The sequence below is a fragment of the Dipteris shenzhenensis genome, chromosome 29 (genome assembly GCF_047967505.1).
Source record: "Dipteris shenzhenensis isolate YYH24624 ecotype China chromosome 29, Dip_SZ_1.0, whole genome shotgun sequence".
Taxonomy (NCBI): domain Eukaryota; kingdom Viridiplantae; phylum Streptophyta; class Polypodiopsida; order Gleicheniales; family Dipteridaceae; genus Dipteris; species Dipteris shenzhenensis.
In genome coordinates this window covers 15,118,301-15,137,837 of record NC_141624.1, presented here as the reverse complement: position 1 = coordinate 15,137,837, position 19,537 = coordinate 15,118,301, and the positions used below count along the sequence as shown (strand labels likewise).

At 49.9% G+C, this 19,537-nt stretch overlaps 1 protein-coding gene across 1 annotated transcript in view; it reads right to left on the bottom strand.

The window, feature by feature from the left end:
* The window catches only part of LOC147882474 (Peptidyl-tRNA hydrolase II (PTH2) family protein), a 66,359-nt gene extending 47,334 nt beyond the window's left edge, over positions 1 to 19,025 (bottom strand). The window contains exon 1 of the mRNA XM_087400697.1: positions 18,517 to 19,025. Coding sequence (XP_087256823.1) covers positions 18,517 to 18,996 — 480 coding nt within the window. The 5' untranslated portion in view covers positions 18,997 to 19,025. The remainder of the gene's footprint in view (positions 1 to 18,516) is intronic.
* Between the last annotated feature and the right edge of the window lie 512 nt (positions 19,026 to 19,537).

Genomic DNA, 19,537 nt, shown 5'->3' with positions numbered 1-19,537 from the left:
TCTGGACAGGCCGGTTTCAGGACGGATCACTCGACTTACGATCACATTTTTACACTTCGAGGAATCATTGAGAGGCCAAACACATGAGACAGAGGGTATACTGTTGCTTTGTGGATTTCCGCAAGGCATTCGACACTGTTCCTCGGGCCCGCCTTGTCACACGCTTGCAGGAGTTAGGTTACGACTCGGAGGTTATATGGGCGGTAGTAGCTCTCTATGAGAGGGTGATGGGCCGGGTCAGGATTGGTACCAGCTGGACCACAGAGATCACGAGCACTATAGGGGTCAAACAAGGATGTTCCTTGTCACCGACTCTATTTGGCCTCTACATCGACGAGCTCAAGACCACCATCAGGACACTCGGAGGTGCAGGCTGCTCTCTTGCGGAGGCTGTCATCCAGATTCTCTTATACACAGACGATGTAGGACTACTATCCTCCTCTGCTACTAGTCTTCAGCGACACCTGGATGGACTTCAAATCTTCTGTGATACCCACGACTTGAAGGTCAACCTTGGGAAAACCAAGGTCATGATCTTCAACACCTCCCGACCCGCTATGCACCGAGAGCAGTTCCTCTTCGCCGGCGACCCTGTTGAGATAGTCGACCCTTATACATACCTGGGTGTTGTATTCTCAGGCCCGATCTTCACGATGCGCCCGGCCATGCAGGCCAGGATCAGCCGAGGCTATGCCGCTCTTGCCAGACTGGAGCGACAGTGCTACCACTCTCACTTTCAGGACCCGTTGGACCAAGTCTCTTCTTTTTGATTCCTTGGTCCGCCCAGCAGGTATGTACGGCAGCCCATGGTGGGGGGCCGACCTTTCAGACACAGAGTGGGCACGCGTCGAGCACCTACAGATACTGATGTTTACTCGAATGATCCGCAGCAAACCATCGGTACCTCATCAGATCATCTTACCAGAATTCGGCACCTCACTAGTACAACTTGATGCGGCCTTCCAGGCTATCACTTATCTACACAGGGTCAGGGACTTCAGCTCCTATTCCAACGGTCGGTTCTGCCTACCCTAGCTAGCCCTATCCTCTTCTATGGCCTTATCTGCTGATGGGGACCAGCGATGTTGGTATAGACACCTTTCCAGTTGGTTCACCCGACTGGGCCTCGACATGGACCGGTTGCCTCCTTTTCAGTATAGCCTCGACGCTCCACCATCGCCTTTCTCCCCCACTGACGATTATCCGAGAGGACCTGCTCCAGCTTCACACCTGGAGGACTTGGTTTCTTCATCCCAAGCTTCCTGTTAAGCTCGATTGCTATCGCCGACACTGCCTCCAGATCTCACAGGAGGGTTTCATCACACCCCCGGGCTATACACAGATTCATCTACCGCATGCGCTCCGGATTTCACTCGGCCAGTTTAGGGTTTCGTCACACCGATTATGGATCGAGAGTGGACACGCAGAGGGTATCCCACGAGAGGGCCGCATCTGCCCACTTTGCGACCTGCAGGAGATCGAGTCGGAGGAGCACTTTGCTTTCAGATGCCCTATCTATTATGCCATTCGAGGCCGGTACCACTGCCTATTCCGCGACGGATTCGGCCCCCTCACACGCATGTTGCAGTTCCCGGACCAGCGGTGCCTAGCCGCTTTCTTACATGAGATGACCCGCCACCGAGATGCATCTCTCCGGGCACGACAGCATGCGCAGCCCACACAGCGTGAGGACACTCAGTGACCCATCACTGATTTCTTCCAGTCACAGGATACCTCTCCTCAGTCTAGCCGACGACGCGGACGTGAGCGAGAGCCAGAGCCACGACAGCTACGCCAGCGAATAGACTCACACATCCGGGTCCATGACATCCCTTCTATGCTCTTAGCACGCCCTACCGGTGTCACCGTCACTCTCGTTTTTCAACATAGGGCCTCCCGCCGCCCCCAACGACCAAGCTCGACTAGGCAGCATGACGTCAGAGGCCAATCATCCAGCCCAATCATCCATCGCAGGGTTTTTTCGACCTCCCATTTGACGGGCCCTCTATGATTGGCCTCTGACGATCACCACAGGCATATATATATATTTGTATCTCCCCCCTTCTGCTCCATTTTTTTGTGCCATTTTTTGTATCATTTGGAGATAGATACACATTTTTTGCACCAGGACTAGACACACCGTCCTTCATAACTTTTTTGAAGAAATGGTTGGCTGGACCGTTTTGAGACTGCCACCGTTATGCTCATTGTACTAGTTATCTTTAGTCTCATAGACCTTCACGGTCTCCCGAAGACTTTAATAAAATTTCTTTCTTTCTTTCTTTCTCCTTCCCGCCATCTCATCCCGCCTCCTTTCTCTGCCTTCTCCCATTGCCCCTTCCGCCGCACCCCTCTGCCTCCTGCTATCCCTCCCCCTTCTGCCTCCTCCTTCCCGCCATCTCCGCCTCCTCCTTCCCGCCATCTCCGCTGCCTCCTCCCCGCCTCATTTCCGACTCCTTCCCCACCTTCTCCCTCTTTTCTTCAGCCCGCCTTCTCCTGCCCCCCCTCCTCGCCTCATCTCCGCCTCCTCCAATGCCATCCCTCCACCTCACCCCCCCCCCTCTTTGCATACCGGCTTTTTCCTTTCTTTTGCAGTGGGAGCTTTTGTGCTTGTTCGGAGAAAGAAAATCTTGGTGCTGACCCTTGGTTTGGCCAGAGGGGCTCTATGGCAGCACCCTCGAATCCCACAGCCGTTAAGGTCCTTCTTTCTCCAGTTGAAGCAACAGGTACAGCAAGCAGTTCAGTCCCTCCAGGACAAGGCGATGGTGGGCAGAATTGTGGGCCTCACACCCACACAAGGAGACAAGTGTGAGAGTAGATCCAGGTGAGCTTGGCACTAGAGGGCGACCGCATTCAGGAGGTTGCCATCTACGAAAGAGGAGTCTATGGACTTTCTGTCCAGTACCTTGTGGTAAGATCAGAGGACCACACCATTGGTGGGACTCTGGATCTCTCTCTTTTGTATTGTGTCCATGGCTTTGGACGGAAATAAATTATTTTGGTGGTTTCTATATCTGGCTGGTTCATTGTCTATTGATGAGTCTACACATCTATGTGATGCACATTAAGTTAAGAAGTTTGTGATTCCACACCCCACACACACTGTGTGAGCTCCTGGGCTATTCTATCAGTCTTTCGTTGTGTGTACCCTCTGTTGGTTCAAAGCCCAAGTAGGAGGCTCACAGGTGTGGGAGCTGTTGGAAAGGTCACCTCCCCATCTGTAAGCCCCCAAATGAGGAGTGCGTGGGGGAGGGAGACCCAGGGCAGGATGTGCCCAAGAGAGAAGAAAGAGAGGGGGCTGCCACATGGGCAGCACCTCACAGGATTGGAACCTGCAGATGGCGTCAGCATGGCCAGGGTAGTGGGCAAGTGAAGAGCCTGCAACAGATCCTGATGATGGCGCAGTACAGGCGGGTCAGGACAGCAGGATGTACAGGAGTACGGCGCAAGACACGTGGCTGGGAAGAGGGCTGGCAGAGGCACAGATATGGCAGGATGTGCAGGCCCAGATGTGGAGCAGGAAATGTGGCTGTCAGTGGGCAGAAGGCAGGCCTTATATAGGCTGGATCCCTGCCTTGAATGGAGGGCCAAAGGGCCCTGGAAGTTTGGGCCAAAAGCCCCGGGGTGTGTGCCCTTTTAGGGCTGGACCAGCCACAGACTGGTCGGCCAGTCTGGTCGGCCAGTCTGTAGCAGGCTGGTCAGTATTTTGCCAGCCCCCTTGGGGCCTATATAAAGAGGCCATTGGGCCTCATTCAATCATCACTTGGTGCAGCAGTTCAGGGAGCAGAAGGAGCAGCAGATCAGCCACTTGTGGGTCTCTATCCAGTGCAGGACAGAAAGCCTCCTTCCTAGGCTGTGCTGTGCACTCAGAGCTGGTCCAGTCTGACAGAGAGAGTTACATCAGTTCTCCTCAGCACTCGGCTGAGTTTTGTATTGCTCCCCTGGAGCCAGTTTTCTGCCCACCATCCGGTGGATGAATATATTCTCTCTCTCCGTTTAAGTTATCTCTGAGTGAGTGTTTATTGCATCTGTGATCAGTTATCTGAGTTGAGTGTAAGAAGAGTGGGAGAGATCTTGGGTGGAGGTTTGAGTGATTCATACCCTCCTATTTTTCAACAGGAGCCTAAAGGGACCTTGCTGAAGGACGACCCTGATTCAAGAGCTCTTGGGAGTCGACTTCCACAATTGGAGGACAATGCCCTTGCGAGAAGGAGGGTGACTCAGGTTCAGTCAGGTGCATACAGAGTTCTAGTCTACGGAAGGTTGAGTTTGATCGACTTTGATGTGTGGTTTTGCAGCAAAGATGTCGGTTTCAGAAGCCTCTTCAACCCCTGCTCTCCCTTCCTCCCCCCCCAAATTTATTTCTTTCACCATCCCTAACTTTGGGGACTCTGAGAAATTGGATGGGACAAATTACCCGATCTAGAAGGTGAAGATCCGGAGTCATTTAGTAGCTCAAAAACTGTGGAAACTGACAACGGGAGTGGAGGCGAAGCCGGAGGATATGCTGGACAAACAGGGGAAGATATGCATACCAGTAGATGGAGAGGATCTCAAAGCTTGGGAAGACAGAGATGCCCATGCCCTGGCATTGATCATAGGGACTATAGCAGACTCGTATGCTTCCTCACATGGCCGACACATCAGTAGGGGTGTGGACCATTCTGAAGGATCTGTACGAGACACATAACACATCCCGGATCTTGCTTCTTTAGCATCAGCTCTACAACTTGGATATGGCTGAGGGAGATTCGGTACATGACCGCTTGACGAAGATCAAGGTGGTGAGGGCTCAACTAGCATCGGTTGGTCAAAAGGTGGACTCGTGCCATTTGGCCTTGATGGTACTAAGGAGGCTACCTGGAGCTTCAAAAGCTTTGTAACGATTGTGACAATAGGACAGAGGACCAAATCTCTGACTTTCGAGGAGTTGTTAGAAAACAGAAGGAAAGAATCACTCTAACCTCCAGCCAAGATCTCTCCCGCTCTAGCAACACTCAACTCAGATAACTGATCACAGATACAATACTCACTCAGAGAAAACTTAGACAGAGAGAGAATATATTCATCCACCGGATGGTGGGCAGAAAACTGGCTCCAGGGGAGCAATACAAAACTCAGCCAAGTGCTGAGACAAACTGAAGGAACTCTCTCTGTCAGAAGATGCCAAATCTGAGTGCACAGCACAGCCTAAAACAGAGGCTTTTTGTCCTGCACTGGATGCCAAAATGAAGGGAAGTGTGGGCCTTTTATAGGCACTGCCCAGGCCTGTTGGTATGGCCGACCAGCAGGGTCGGTTCCCTGACTGGGGACCGACCAGATCAGTCTGGAAAACCGACCAGGGTCGGCCCTGGTCGGTGGCCCTGGTTGGGCCGACTGGCCCTGCCACAGGCCCCTATAAAAGGGTGCCCTGTGCAGCCAGTCCTTTGCATCTAGGAAGGCATGGAGCCCCCCCCAAATCTCTGCTGTTTGCTGAGTCTCTCTTTCCCATCCCTCCTTACTCTCACTGCCCCTTGTCCCCACAAAACGGGGGCTCACAGGTGGGAACAGTGAGTCTCTAACACCCCCCCTCAATGTCACAACTGTGGGCCAATCCCCATGCGTTTGATGAGGTGCTCCATCTGTTCTCGAGGGAGTGCCTTCGTGAAAAGGTCGGACAAATTGTCGGCGGTCGGGCAGTAGATAAGCTCGATCACGTCGTCGATGATGAGCTCTCGAACAAAATGGTAATGAACTTCGATGTGTTTGGTCCGCGCATGGTACACTAGATTCTTGGCAATAGCTATGCAACTCTGATTGTCGCACATCAGCACTGTCGCATTCTCCTGACACACGTCCATGTCCTCCAGAATCCACCTCAACCACAATGTCTCACAAGCGGCTGTACACGCGGCTCTGTACTCTGCCTCTGTAGATGAAAGGGACACTGTGGGTTGCTTCTTACTTAGCCAAGAGATGGCTCCAGATGCAAGTAAGAAACAATATCCTGTCGTCGACCTTTTGGTGTCCACATCACCTGCCCAATCACTGTCACAGAACCCGCCTAGTTCAATGCCTTTGGTGTAGCTGATCCCAAAGGTGCAAGTACCCTTCAGATACCTCAGCACACGTAAACCTGCATTCCAATGATTCTTCCTGGGAGAAGCAAAAAACTGACATAATAGCCCAACTGCATAACAAATATCAGGGCGCGTATTGGTAAGGTAAAGCAAACTTCCTACCAATCGTCGATACAAAAGAGTATCAACCAGCTGAGATGTGTCGTGAACACTTAGCTTCAGCCCGACCTCCATGGGAGTTAATGCTGTTCTGCAATCCTCCATCTGAAATCTCTTCAGAATTTCTCTGCAATATTTCTCCTGTGAAATGAAGATCCTGTCTTTAGCCTGCTTTACTTCAATCCCAAGGAAGTAATGTAACAACCCAAGGTCAGTCATCTCAAACTCAGACATGAGTAGCTCCTTGACCTGTGAAATCTTCTTGACATGATCACCTGTCAAGATAAGATCATCAACATAGAGGATGAGTACCAATCGCAATCCCTTCTCAATGAACAAGTAAAGGTTTGCCTCAGAAGGACTTCGACTGAGCCCTATCTTCTGAAAGAATATATCAATCCTTTGATACCAAGCTCTGGGGGCCTGTTTCAGCCCGTATAACGCCTTCTTCAACCTGCAGACCTTTAATGGGGACACTGGATCTTGAAAGCCCGGTGGCTGCTCCACATATACCTCCTCCTCCAGGGTTCCATTAAGGAATGCGTACTTCACATCCATTTGAAAAATAGGCCACTGGAATTGGGCAGCAAGGGCAATCACTGTCCGGATAGTAACCATGCGGGCTGTGGGAGCAAAAGTTTCATCAAAATCCATGCCGTCAGTTTGAGCAAAACCTTTCACAACCAACCTTGCTTTATACTTATCCAAGCTGCCGTCAGATTTGTATTTAAGTTTGTATACCCACTTAGTGCCGATGACTTTCCGTCGAAGGGGCCTGGCCACTAAGTCCCATGTATGGTTCTTCAGAATAGCATCCATCTCTACCTGCGTGGCAGCCTGCCATTCGGGATTGTCTTTCGCCTCCGTGAAGGTTCTTGGCTCAACAATCTGAGCCACCAAAGCAACATTCACGGATGGGGTCTTTTGAAGACGTTGAGACCGACGCAATCCGGAACTGCTACTCTCAGGTAATGAGGTGACACAAGACTCTTCCAATGTCCGGAGGTACCATTGAGGCAACTTTTTCTGCTTCTCTGTGGGAGGAGGAACGGGAACTTCTGCTGGAACATCCTGCTCTTCCTGAGTATCGGGTGGAATATCAGCTTTTGATTGGGTAACTTCTTGAATGGTCAATCTGGGACGGGGTGGGATCGGGGGTTGAACAATCTCCTCCTCCTCAATCTGAGGCTCCTCCTGGGGTTCAGGTTCTTTTTCCGCGAAGACAACATCACGACTGATGAGTATTTGCTTCTTTACTGGATCGAAGAGGCGGTAGGCCTTGGATTCTTCACTATACCCAACAAAAATACATGGTCTGCTTCGGGAATCAAGCTTGGTCCTATCTTCCTTGGGCACATGCACCCACGCGTTAGAACCAAAAATGCGGAGATGAGAAATAGAGGGCTTCTTACCATAAAATGCCTCATATGGAGTCTTGTCCTTGACGGCCTTCGTCTTGGTCCGGTTGAGAATGTGTACCGCTGTATTGATAGCTTCACTCCAATAGGCTTTAGAAAGATTTCTCCCTCGGAGCATAGCAAGCCCTGTCTCGGTGGTGGTTCTATGCTTTCTCTCGGCTACCCCATTTTGCTGAGAAGTATGTGCCGTGGTGAGTTGTCGCTTGATCCCATGCTTGCGACAAAATGTATTAAACTCACTTGAGGTGAATTCTCCCCCCCTGTCTGTGCGAAATGTCCTGACATCTTCCCCTGTCTCCTTTTCAACTCTAGCCTTCCAGTCTTTGAATTTCTCAAAAGCCTGAGACTTTTTAGCCAAACAATATACCCAAGTCATTCTACTGAAATCATCCACAAAGAGAAGTGAATACCTGGATCCTGCCCATGATGCAGTAGACATTGGACCACAAATGTCGGCGTGAACCAACTCAAGTGGTTTGCTGGCCCGAAACGAAGCTTCTTGTGGGAACTTATCCCTGTGCTGCTTGCCTTCAAGACAAGCCCTACAGACATCATCCTTGCCTGTAATTGGTGGAAGTCCATCCACCATCTTCGACTTTGACATTTCAGCCAAGATTCCATAGCTGACGTGACCGAAGCGCTCATGCCAAAGTTTGGACTTTCCGTGATCACCATGAACCAACATTGCACTAAGACGGTACAGTCCATTCTCTTCAACACCCTGTGCCACCACTTGCCCACTCCCTTTGGATGTCACGGTAACCTTGCCATCTTGAAAAAGAACTGCCATGTTGTTTTTGTCCATCTGACTGACAGATAGTAAATTCTTGCAAAGGTCGGGGACATAAAGTACTCCAGAGATATCCTTCTCCTCACCCGCCGTGGTAATGAAAGGAATGCTACCTATGCCCTTCACAGGGCATGTCCAGCTATCCCCAACAGAAACTTTGGAATCCGGGTGTGTACTATCCATGGTTTTGAACCACGTCCTTCTGTTGGACATGTGCTTAGAAGCACCGCTGTCAACATACCAAACCTCTTTACCTTCACTAACTGCATAAGCTGAACAATGTTCACTGAGTAAGAATAACTGTCCAGTTGTCACATTGGCAGAATCACTCTTAGGCTCTTCTTTGTTTTTGGCTTCTCTTTTCCGCTTTTGATCCGCCTTCTTCTTCCGGCATTCTTTGGCGGAGTGGCCAAGCTTTTCACAGTAAAAGCACTTCATTTTCTTCTTACGTTCAGCGTCCTCTGATTTCTTAGAATCCTTTGACTTGCCTTTGCCAGAGGCTTGTCTTTGGCAACCAATGCCTTTTCGTCGGTTTGCGTAAAGAGTTTCTCTCGGGCCTCCTCCTGAAGTAGGAGTGGACAAAGCTCCTCAAAGTTGATTGGCTTTGTCCGTTGACCCGCAGTGACCGTAGTCACAAAACTTTTGAAACTCCGTGGCAACTTGTGGAGTGTGAGTAATGCTAATTGACTTGAGTCCACCTTCTGACCAACCGCTGCGAGCTGGTCCCGCACAACTTTCACCTTCGTCAGATGATCATGAACACTATCACCCTCATTCATATCAAGGTTATAAAGCTGATGCTGCAGTGTGATGATACGAGCTGTATTATCGGTTTCATACAGCTCCTTCAGTATGGTCCACGCCTCTGACGACGTTTCTGCCAACTGGATATGAGGAATCACAGAATCTGCTGTCGTGCCTATAAGCATTGCTAAGGCCTGAGCATCCCTCTCCTCCCATGCACACAGTTCATCTGCATCTGCTTCAGCTAGAACTTCACCTCTCTTGTCCACAATATCCTCCGGCTTTTCTTCGGTCCCATTGACAATCTTCCACAACCTCCGTGCCAACAGATGGCTTCGGATCTTGACTTTCCAGATTGGAAAGTTTGTACCATCAAGCTTTCCAGCTTCACCGAAATTAGGGATAAATGAAGAAGGAAGATGACTGGAGAAGGAGGAAGGACGAGCAATCGATGTAGAGGCTTCTGATCGCTGATCCATCTCGGTGAATAGCTACAGAACTTGAAAAACTGAAACAGAAATAAATGAACTGACCTTCTGTACTGAACTGAGCTGAAAACAGAGTTGCCTTACAGCCAAGGAACTCCTTCCTTCAGAGAGTGTTATTGATGAGGAAGAGTCGAGAGCCTATTGCTCTAATACCATGTTAGAAAACAGAAGGAAAGAATCACTCTAACCTCCAGCCAAGATCTCTCCCGCTCTAGCAACACTCAACTCAGATAACTGATCACAGATACAATACTCACTCAGAGAAAACTTAGACAGAGAGAGAATATATTCATCCACCGGATGGTGGGCAGAAAACTGGCTCCAGGGGAGCAATACAAAACTCAGCCAAGTGCTGAGACAAACTTAAGGAACTCTCTCTGTCAGAAGATGCCAAATCTGAGTGCACAGCACAGCCTAAAACAGAGGCTTTCTGTCCTGCACTGGATGCCAAAATGAAGGGAAGTGTGGGCCTTTTATAGGCACTGCCCAGGCCTGTTGGTATGGCCGACCAGCAGGGTCGGTTCCCTGACTGGGGACCGACCAGATCAGTCTGGAAAACCGACCAGGGTCGGCCCTGGTCGGTGGCCCTGGTTGGGCCGACTGGCCCTGCCACAGGCCCCTATAAAAGGGTGCCCTGTGCAGCAAGTCCTTTGCATCTAGGAAGGCATGGAGCCCCCCCCAAATCTCTGCTGTTTGCTGAGTCTCTCTTTCCCATCCCTCCTTACTCTCACTGCCCCTTGTCCCCACAAAACGGGGGCTCACAGGTGGGAACAGTGAGTCTCTAATAGGAGTTGGGTCCATTACTGCTAGGAAGAAGCTAGGGAGAAGCTCTACAACAATGACAAAGATGACCAGGCATTGCTCGTGAAGGATTATGCTGGCAAAGGAAAGGGCAAGCCTAACGGTGGCAAGTCCAAGAAGGATGACTCTGATGACAAGAACACTTCCAAGAGGAAGCAGAAGAAGAAGTTCTTCTATTGTGAAACGCCAGGTCATTTTGCGAAGGATTGCAGAAAGAAGAAGGCGGATCAGAAAAACAAGAGGGAGTCCGACTCAGATTCAAAGGGCAACACAAAAGCCAAAGCTAATGTGGTAATTGAAGAACTGTTCTTGGTGACATCTCCATGTGTTAGTAAGTTCAAATATGCTGACCTAGAGACCACAGTGATGAGGTCCGACATTGAGATGTGGGTCGACGAGGAATCAGATACCTTTGTGAAGGTGAAGGACAGCATGGATTGCTTGGTATCTTGCACGTGTGTGGCTCTTGATACTGACACGAAAGTGGATTCCATGGAGTGCCCTAGGGTTTCATTTTCAAATGATTGTTGTACTTCAGAAGGGGACAGTACAAGATTACACACGCTATTGGTAGGTGTCTAGATATGGTGCATGGTTTGCTTTCAGAGCAAGCACATAGGCAGTACGACGATCTGGTATGTACTTGATGTTCTTAATTTGAGCCTTTATAGCATGCTGTGGAGAGAATCTACTTTTCATGTGTCTCATAGACAGAAGGGAAAGTGTGGGTGCTTCTTCAAAACTCGGACATAAATTGCAGAAAGGTGATGGACAAGGTGTACTGATGCCAGAAGGGTACCTGCTTGAGAGCTCAATGAGAGTTGTTGGTCCAGGTTATCTGGAGATATTCATTTGGTGCGGACCTTGCCAAAGGAAGGACGGGTTGAGACAGACCCTTAGAGCATGGTGCTTGGAAGACTCCAGGTTGTTCACTCATTATGAGGGGGACAACTGGAAGATCAGGGCGGCTAGATTGCTCAAGTTCGAAGGCGGGAACGTGATTGAAGGTGGTGGTGCCAGGAGGTGCTACCAAAGATGGACCTATGTATCAAGATGGTGTGCGCAAGCGAAAACAGACCCGGTGGAGCAGCAGCCACTGGATGAAAAGCCAAGAAAAGATTTCAACATCAAAATGTTCCAGAAGACTAAGACCAGGGTGTAGCTGGAGCATCGTCATCAACGTGTTGGCATTGTGCTGAGATGTGTCCGTGAGAGGGGGTGTTGGAAAGGTCACCTCCCCATCTACAAGCCCCATATGAGGAGAGCATGGGGGAGGTAGACCAGGGGATATTGGGGCTGCCACATGGGCAGCACATGAGCTGGCATGTGGGCAGCACACAGCAAAAGGCAAAGGCTGTCATGTGGGCAGCTATCAAGACAGGGCCAATGGGATAACAAGAAGAGTACATGGCAAGTCGTGGAGCCTCTGATGGTGAAGGCAGTACGGAGCAGACACGTGGACATCAGAGACCTGCAGCAGCCAGATTGTACAGGGTTTCCAGCAAGAACAGATGGCGCATCAGTACGGAAGGGTACAGGAGTGCCTACATGGCTGTACGGGGCTGGTAAAGGCCTGGCAGCAGGCTGCAGGTGTCAGGGCCCAGGAATCAAAGATGGAGAGGCTGGAGAGCAGCAGGATGAAGAGAAGCAACACGGGAGTGTTAGAAATGACCCAATAGAGGGTAGACGCAGCGGAAATAATGCCCAGGAGCTCACACAGTGTGCAGTGTGGGTGTGGAATCACAAAGTTCTTTACTTATGTGCATTCAATAGGTGTGCAGACTCAACAATAGACAATGAACCAAACTAGATAGAGAAACCACCATATAATATATTTCCGTCCACAACTATGGACACAATACAAGAGAGACAGATCCAGAGTCCCACCAATGGTGTGGTCCTCTGATCTTACCACAAAGTCCTTCTCCTATCTGCTGGCTATCTCTAGACTAGAGTCCGCGTGCTCCACCTCGAGCGTAAGTAAACTTTCTGTCTAGAATGATCCACTCCACCTTGCTGTCTGGAAACCAGCCTAGGTGGGCAGCCTCCTGGCTAAGTCTGCAGCCCTGCTAGCACCTCTCTATCCTCCTGAATGTAGGTCCAGAGGGTGGCTACCTGCTGCTCCTTTCTGCTCTGGATCTGCTGCTGCAAGTGATGTGAAATGAGGCCTGAATGTCCTCCTTATATAGCCCTCAAGGGCCTGGCCAGCCAACCGACCCAGCAGCCCTAGAAAGGGCCGACTGCTGGTCGGTTCAGCCACCTGCCCCTGGCCGACCAAAACTGACCCACAGCTCCCTATTTATGGGACTGTGGGCTGCCCTTTTGGGGCACTCATTACAAGGGCCCTTGGCCCACCTTTCAAGGGCAGATGCCCTATAAATATAGGGTCCAGTCCCCCCCAAAACCTACTGCAGACAGTGCGCCTCCTGTCTAGATCCATCGCAATCTGTCCCAGACTGTCTTGCCTCTGCTCCCGGCTTGTTCCAGCTCTAGGGCTCCTGCCTGAGCTCCGTACGTGACCCTGAAACCAGCCGTACAGCAGGCATCTGTAATCCGTACAGATCTGCCATGCTTCCGCACTTTTCTGGCCCTCTGTCCTGCCCATAACAGTTCTAGATGTGCTGCCCACATGACAGCCATGATGCTGTCTATGTGGCAGCCCCTTTCTCTCTTTTTCTGTTGGGTACTGCCCTAGGTCTCCCTCCCCCATGCTCTCCTCATATGGGGGCTTACAGATGGGGAGGTGACCTTTCCAACACCCCCTCTCACCGACACATCTCAGCCCAATGCCAACACGTCGATGAAGATGCTCCAGTAACTCCTTGGTCGTAGTCCTCTGGAGCCTTTCAGTGTCGAAATCTTTTCCTGGCTTTGCATCCAGTGGCTCCTGCTCGACCAGGTCCGGTTCCGCTTCCGCACACCATCCTGGTACACAGGTCCATCTTTGGTAGCACCTCCTGGTACCACCTCCTTCAGTCGCATTCCCTCCTCTGAACTTGAGCAACCCAGCCGTCACGATCTTCCAGCCATCCCCCTCATAATGAGTGAACAACCTGGAGTCTTCCAGGCACCATGCTCTGAGGGTCTGTTTCAACCCGTCCTTCCTTTGGCAAGGTCTGCAACCAATGAATATTTCCAGATAACCTGGACCATGAACTCTCGCTGAGTTCTCAAGCAGGTACTCTTCTGGCTTCAGTACTCTTTGTCCATCACCTTCTAGCAATCTGCGTCCTAGATTTGAAGAAGCACCAATACTTCCCCTTCTGCCTTCGAAGAAGGCCAATTCCTTCCAATCTCTTATCACCTGAGACAAATGAAGAGCAGAATCTCCCCACAGCATGCTATAAAGACTCAAATGCAGAATATCAAATACATACCAAACTGTTGTACTGCCTGAATGTTCGCTCTGAAAGCAAACCCTGTACCTCAATGAGGCACCCGCCAAGATCCTGTGTAATCCTGTACTGTCCCCTTCTGAAGTCCAGCATCCATCTGACCATGAGACCCTAGGGCTTTCCATGGAATCCACCCTTGTGTCAGTATCAACAGCTACACACCTGGAAGGTACCAAGCGCTCCATACTGTCCTTCATCTTCACAAAGGCATCTAACTCCTCGTCGACCCACATCTCTATGTCATACATCCTTACTGTGACTTCTGGATCAACATACCTGACCTCGGTAACACTCGGTGATGTCACCAGGAACAATTCTTCGATTACCACAATAGTTTTGGCCTTTCCCTCTGAATCTGGATCAGACTTCTGTTTGTTTTTCAGATCCGCCTTTTTCTTTCTGCAGTCCTTGGCAAAATGTCCGGGCGTATCACAATAGAAACACTTCTTCTTGTGCTTCCTCTTCGAAGTCCCCTCGTCGTCAGAGTCGTCTTTATTGGACTTGCCACTGTTAGGCTTGCCCTTTCCTTGCCAACAGAATCCTTTGCTAGCATCGCCTTATCGTCTTTGTCCTCGTTGTAAAGCTTCTCCCGAGCTTCCTCCTGTAGCAGTAAGGGACACAACTCCTCAAATGTCAGAGGTTTGGTCCTCTGTCCTGCTGTCACAGCCGTAACAAAGCTCTTGAAACTCCTAGGCAATCTCCTCAGTACCATCAACGCCAGATGGCATGAGTCTGTCTTCTGACCAATTGCTGCCAATTGATCCCGCACCACCTTGACCTTCGTCAAATGGCTATGTACAGTATCGCCTTCTTCCATATCAAGATTGTAGAGTTGCTGTGAAGAAGCATGATCCGGGAGGTATTATCTGTCTCGTACAGATCCTTCAGGGTGGCCCACGCCTCTACTGACGTCTCGGCCAGCTGGATATGCGGAAGAACAGAGTCCGCCGTAGTCCCTATGATTATTGCCAGGGCATGGGCATCTCTTTCTTCCCAAGCTTCAAGCTCCTCTCTGTCTACTGCCATGAGTACCTTCCCTTTACTGTCCACCATGTCTTCCGGCTTCGACTCCTCTCCCGTGGTCAGCTTCCACAACTTCCGAGCCACTAAATGACTCCGGATCTTCACTTTCCAGATCGGGTAATTAGTCCCGTCCAGGTTCCCAGACTCTCCAAAGTTAGGGATAGTGAAAGAGAGAAAACTGGAGGAGGAGGAAGGGATAGCAGGGGCTGAAGAGGCTGTTGACATCTCTGCTGTATATACCACTCAGCAAAGTCAACCAAACTCAATTTCAGTACACTAGAACTCTGAACACACCTGACTGAACCTGAGTCACCCTCCTTCTCGCAAGGGCACAATCCTCCAGTCGTGGAAGTCGATTCCCTAGAGCTTCTGAATCAGGGTCGTCCTTCAGCAAGGTCCCTACCTTCAGGCTCCCACACCTGTGAGCCTCCTACTTGGGCTCTGATACCATGTTAGAAATGACCCAACAGAGGGTACACGCAGCGGAAATAATGCCCAAGAGCTCACACAGTGTGCAGTGTGGGTGTGGAATCACAAACTTCTTTACTTATGTGCATTCAATAGGTGTGCAGACTCAACAATAGACAATGAACCAAACTAGATAGAGAAACCACCATATAATATATTTCCGTCCACAACTATGGACACAATACAAGAGAGACAGATCCAGAGTCCCACCAATGGTGTGGTCCTCTGATCTTACCACAAAGTCCTTCTCCTATCTGCTGGCTATCTCTAGACTAGAGTCCGCGTGCTCCACCTCGAGCGTAAGTAAACTTTCTGTCTAGAATGATCCACTCCACCTTGCTGTCTGGAAACCAGCCTAGGTGGGCAGCCTCCTGGCTAAGTCTGCAGCCCTGCTAGCACCTCTCTATCCTCCTCCAAAGGGTGGCTACCTGCTGCTCCTTTCTACTCTGGATCTGCTGCTGCAAGTGATGTGAAATGAGACCTGAATGTCCTCCTTATATAGCCCTCAAGGGCCTGGCCAGCCAACCGACCCAGCAGCCCTAGAAAGGACCGACTGCTGGTCGGTTCAGCCACCTGCCCCTGGCCGACCAAAACCGACCCACAGCTCCCTATTTATGGGACCGTGGGCTGCCCTTTTGGGGCACTCATTACAAGGGCCCTTGGCCCACCTTTCAAGGGCAGATGCCCTATAAATATAGGGTCCAGGTCCCCCCAAAACCTACTGCAGACAGTGCCCCTCCTGTCTAGATCCATCGCAATCTGTCCCAGACTGTCTTGCCTCTGCTCCGGGCTTGTTCCAGCTCTAGGGCTCCTGCCTGAGCTCCGTACGTGACCCTGAAACCAGCCGTACAGCAGGCATCTGTAATCCGTACAGATCTGCCATGCTTCCGCACTTTTCTAGCCCTCTGTCCTGCCCATAACAGTTCTAGATGTGCTGCCCACATGACAGCCAGGATGCTGTCTATGTGGCAGCCCCTTTCTCTCTTTTTCTGTTGGGTACTGCCCTAGGTCTCCCTCCCCCATGCTCTCCTCATATGGGGGCTTACAGATGGGGAGGTGACCTTTCCAACAGGGAGGCGGCGGAAACGACGAGAATCGGCGACGAATTGGCGAAAAAATTTTTAATCAAAAGAAGGCATAAATAGTGTGTTAGAATACTTCAAGAGATTCTTTGGGGATATCTTGCGAAAAATAGCCAAAATGTAGTGGTCACGAGTGATGAAAGAGACAACATGATTGCCCATATCAATGGCAAGATCACCGAATCCAACTTTCCAATGTCTTTGAACAGATTATTGAGCCATGTGCCATGCAAGGAGTGAAAGTAAGATGTGGGTACTTCTCCTCAAGAATCTTCCATGCTGCCCTGTTGGAGTTCTCACCATCGATAGCCCACTCCTGCATCTACCTGTGTCCTCCTCCTAGGATGCCATGTGGCCACAAGGCTAACCTGCACGGCTCTTGGGGCTGGCGAAGTGGAAGCCCCACCTATATGTGCGGATGAAGTTCTACTCCCAAATAAGGAGACAGAAATAGAAGCAGAACCAGGTGTGCTAAATCTCTTTGCAAGTGCCTTAAAATGTGTGAGGTCTGCTGCCAGAACTGAAGGGCAAATGGTGATGCCTTGCCCCTTCACTCCCAATAAATGAGCCACCACTCGGTCTCAGCATCCACTTTTTGGTGCTGTATAAAAACAACAAACCCACTTTTTGGTACTTTATAAAAGCAACAACCCACTTGTGTGCTCCTCCTTCCGCTTTGATGGGATCCACCTCCAGCCACCAAGAGACGTATTGTACGTCTCAATGCCACATTGAGGATCCATTGAAAGAGAGGATGAGAAAAGGGGGGGGTGGGGGGGGGGGAGAGAGAGAGAGAGAGAAGAAGAAGAAGAAGAAGAATATATTATCGTCCTCTGAAGACCAAATGAGAGAGAGAGAGAGAGAGAGAGAGAGAGAGAGAGAGAGAGAGAGAGAGGTTGTCACAGATGAGAGGGCTGCTTTACAGAAAGTAGGAGATGGCTGTTACAAACTTGCAGGACAGCAGACTTTCAGCCCCTTTTTCTAACAGAACCAGGGCTGGTTCTCGAGGAACAAATGGAGCAAACTTTGATGATACAGCTTGGATGAGTTCGTTGTATGATACAGAAGAACCAAGATGCTCAAGATTATGAACATTGGATGAGGCCCATGCAAAGTAGAATTGGATTCTTCCTAAAGATCAGTAACATGGGAATGGTGGATTTGCCCACACGGAAGTAAGCTGTTGGGACAAGGTGGGTGTACAAGATTAAAAGATGAACTGATGGTACCATTGACAGGTACAAGGCAAGGCTGGTTGCCAAGCAGAAGGAGACAGACTATGATGAAACCTACCTCCACTTCTAGGATGACCACCATCAAGTGTGTTGTTTCATTAGCTCCTCGATTTGGTTGGAAAGTCCATTAGTTGAATATGAAGACAACCTTTCCTTCAAAAAAGAAATGTAGATTCAGCCTATTGGTTTTCGGATGCCTAGTCAGGAACAAAAAGTATTCAGACTTCAAAAGGCACTTATAGGCCCACGGGCTTGGTATGACCAAATTCACACATTTTTGACCAATTAGGCTCTTTAGGATAGTCAAGGCTCTCTCGAGAGCAAAGTTTGAAGCTTTCCACAACCTTTGGGCTTACTTCCATTTGGTGATTGAGATCAAGTCTCCTTGTATATCACGACATTGTCACTACAGGGGGTGTTGGAACTAATGTATTATTAAGGCAGTGGCCAATGTACCTATTAGTTAGAAAGGTTAGGGACACCTTTCATCCTTACGCCTTGTAGTCTCATTTCCATGTTGCAATCTTGAGTTCAGCTGTTGCCTTCATCTCCACCGCTTCCAAGCTCCATTTTGTTCACACGATTCTAATTTTTATTTACACGTCAATTTTGCACGCCTTCATTTCCAAATTTGGCTAAAAGAAACTGTAATTAGTTTCGGGGTCCGTCTGAATATAAGGTCAAAGATAAAAAATGCATGCAGCTAAAACAAAAACTAAGATCAACTAAGTCCCGGGATTGACGGTAGAATACATGGCACCTTAAGGCCACAACTTTGCACAATTTACGTAGCCTTAAGACCACACAAAAGTTCTAACGTATTCTGTCAAGCGCTCTGATGGCAGGATTCTCACAGTAGTCATGTTCTCGAGGTCGCCACAATACCGAAGGGTATCTGAGTGTTCTTTATGAAGCCAAACAGCAGCAACGGCAGCGTGGCAAGCTTGCGTTATGACACTGCCAAGGGGCCATTTGAAGGAATCCACTAAATCCTTACGCATTACCACGTACTGGGCAAGGGAATCGGCTTGAATACACTCGTTCGAATCATCCGGAAGAGCGTCTGTAGCAGTAGGAGGAGGAGGAGAAGGAGGAGCAGCAGCAGCAGCAGCGAGCAGGGCAGCAGAACTGGGAAGGCAAGACTGCTCTTGCTCCATGGGCAGGGACTTTGCAGAGGGAAGGCCAGCTGTTGAGGGTGCTGCAAGGAAGAAAGGGACAAGTGAAGGAGGGCAAAGCACAGGGAAGAGTTTCAAGGAATGCAGAATGTGGGTAGTGCTGGCTATTGGAATTGAAGGTTTTGAGAGTAGGACTCGGGGACCCAAAGGGAAGTGCATTGCAGCACAAAACGAGACTTTCAACTATGAATTGATCATGGTGGCTTGAGCTCACACGGAGTAGGAGGAAACCGGCATAAGTGACGCCGACGGGTCGTTAGGCCACGAGTCGGTTTTACCGGTTTTCGATCGAGAAAAATGGCCACCGGCTCGGATTCTCGATCGTTGACAAGGTGACAACTTCCAGTGATGCGTGGCACGAGCAGGGATGCGCAACGGATCCAACAACGGGGCTAATGGCATGGTAATGCCATGTGGCATTTCATGTGGTTTTTTGGCGGTTGGACAATTCGGGTGGTTTTCTGGTGGCATAGGTGGGTTAATGGGTTTCGCCAGTGATGTGTGTAGTAATTAGACACTGTGTGGAGCGCAGCCAATGGCATTCGTGTGAGCAAATCACGATTGTGAAAGGCACTGCTGAGATTCAGTCTCTGGGAACCAACGCCATTGACGATAGATGGCTCCCCTATGACCATGTTTTCCATTGTTTCTAATCTTGTTGAGTGCTTTGAGATCATTGTTCTTTGTAAGCTAATCACTG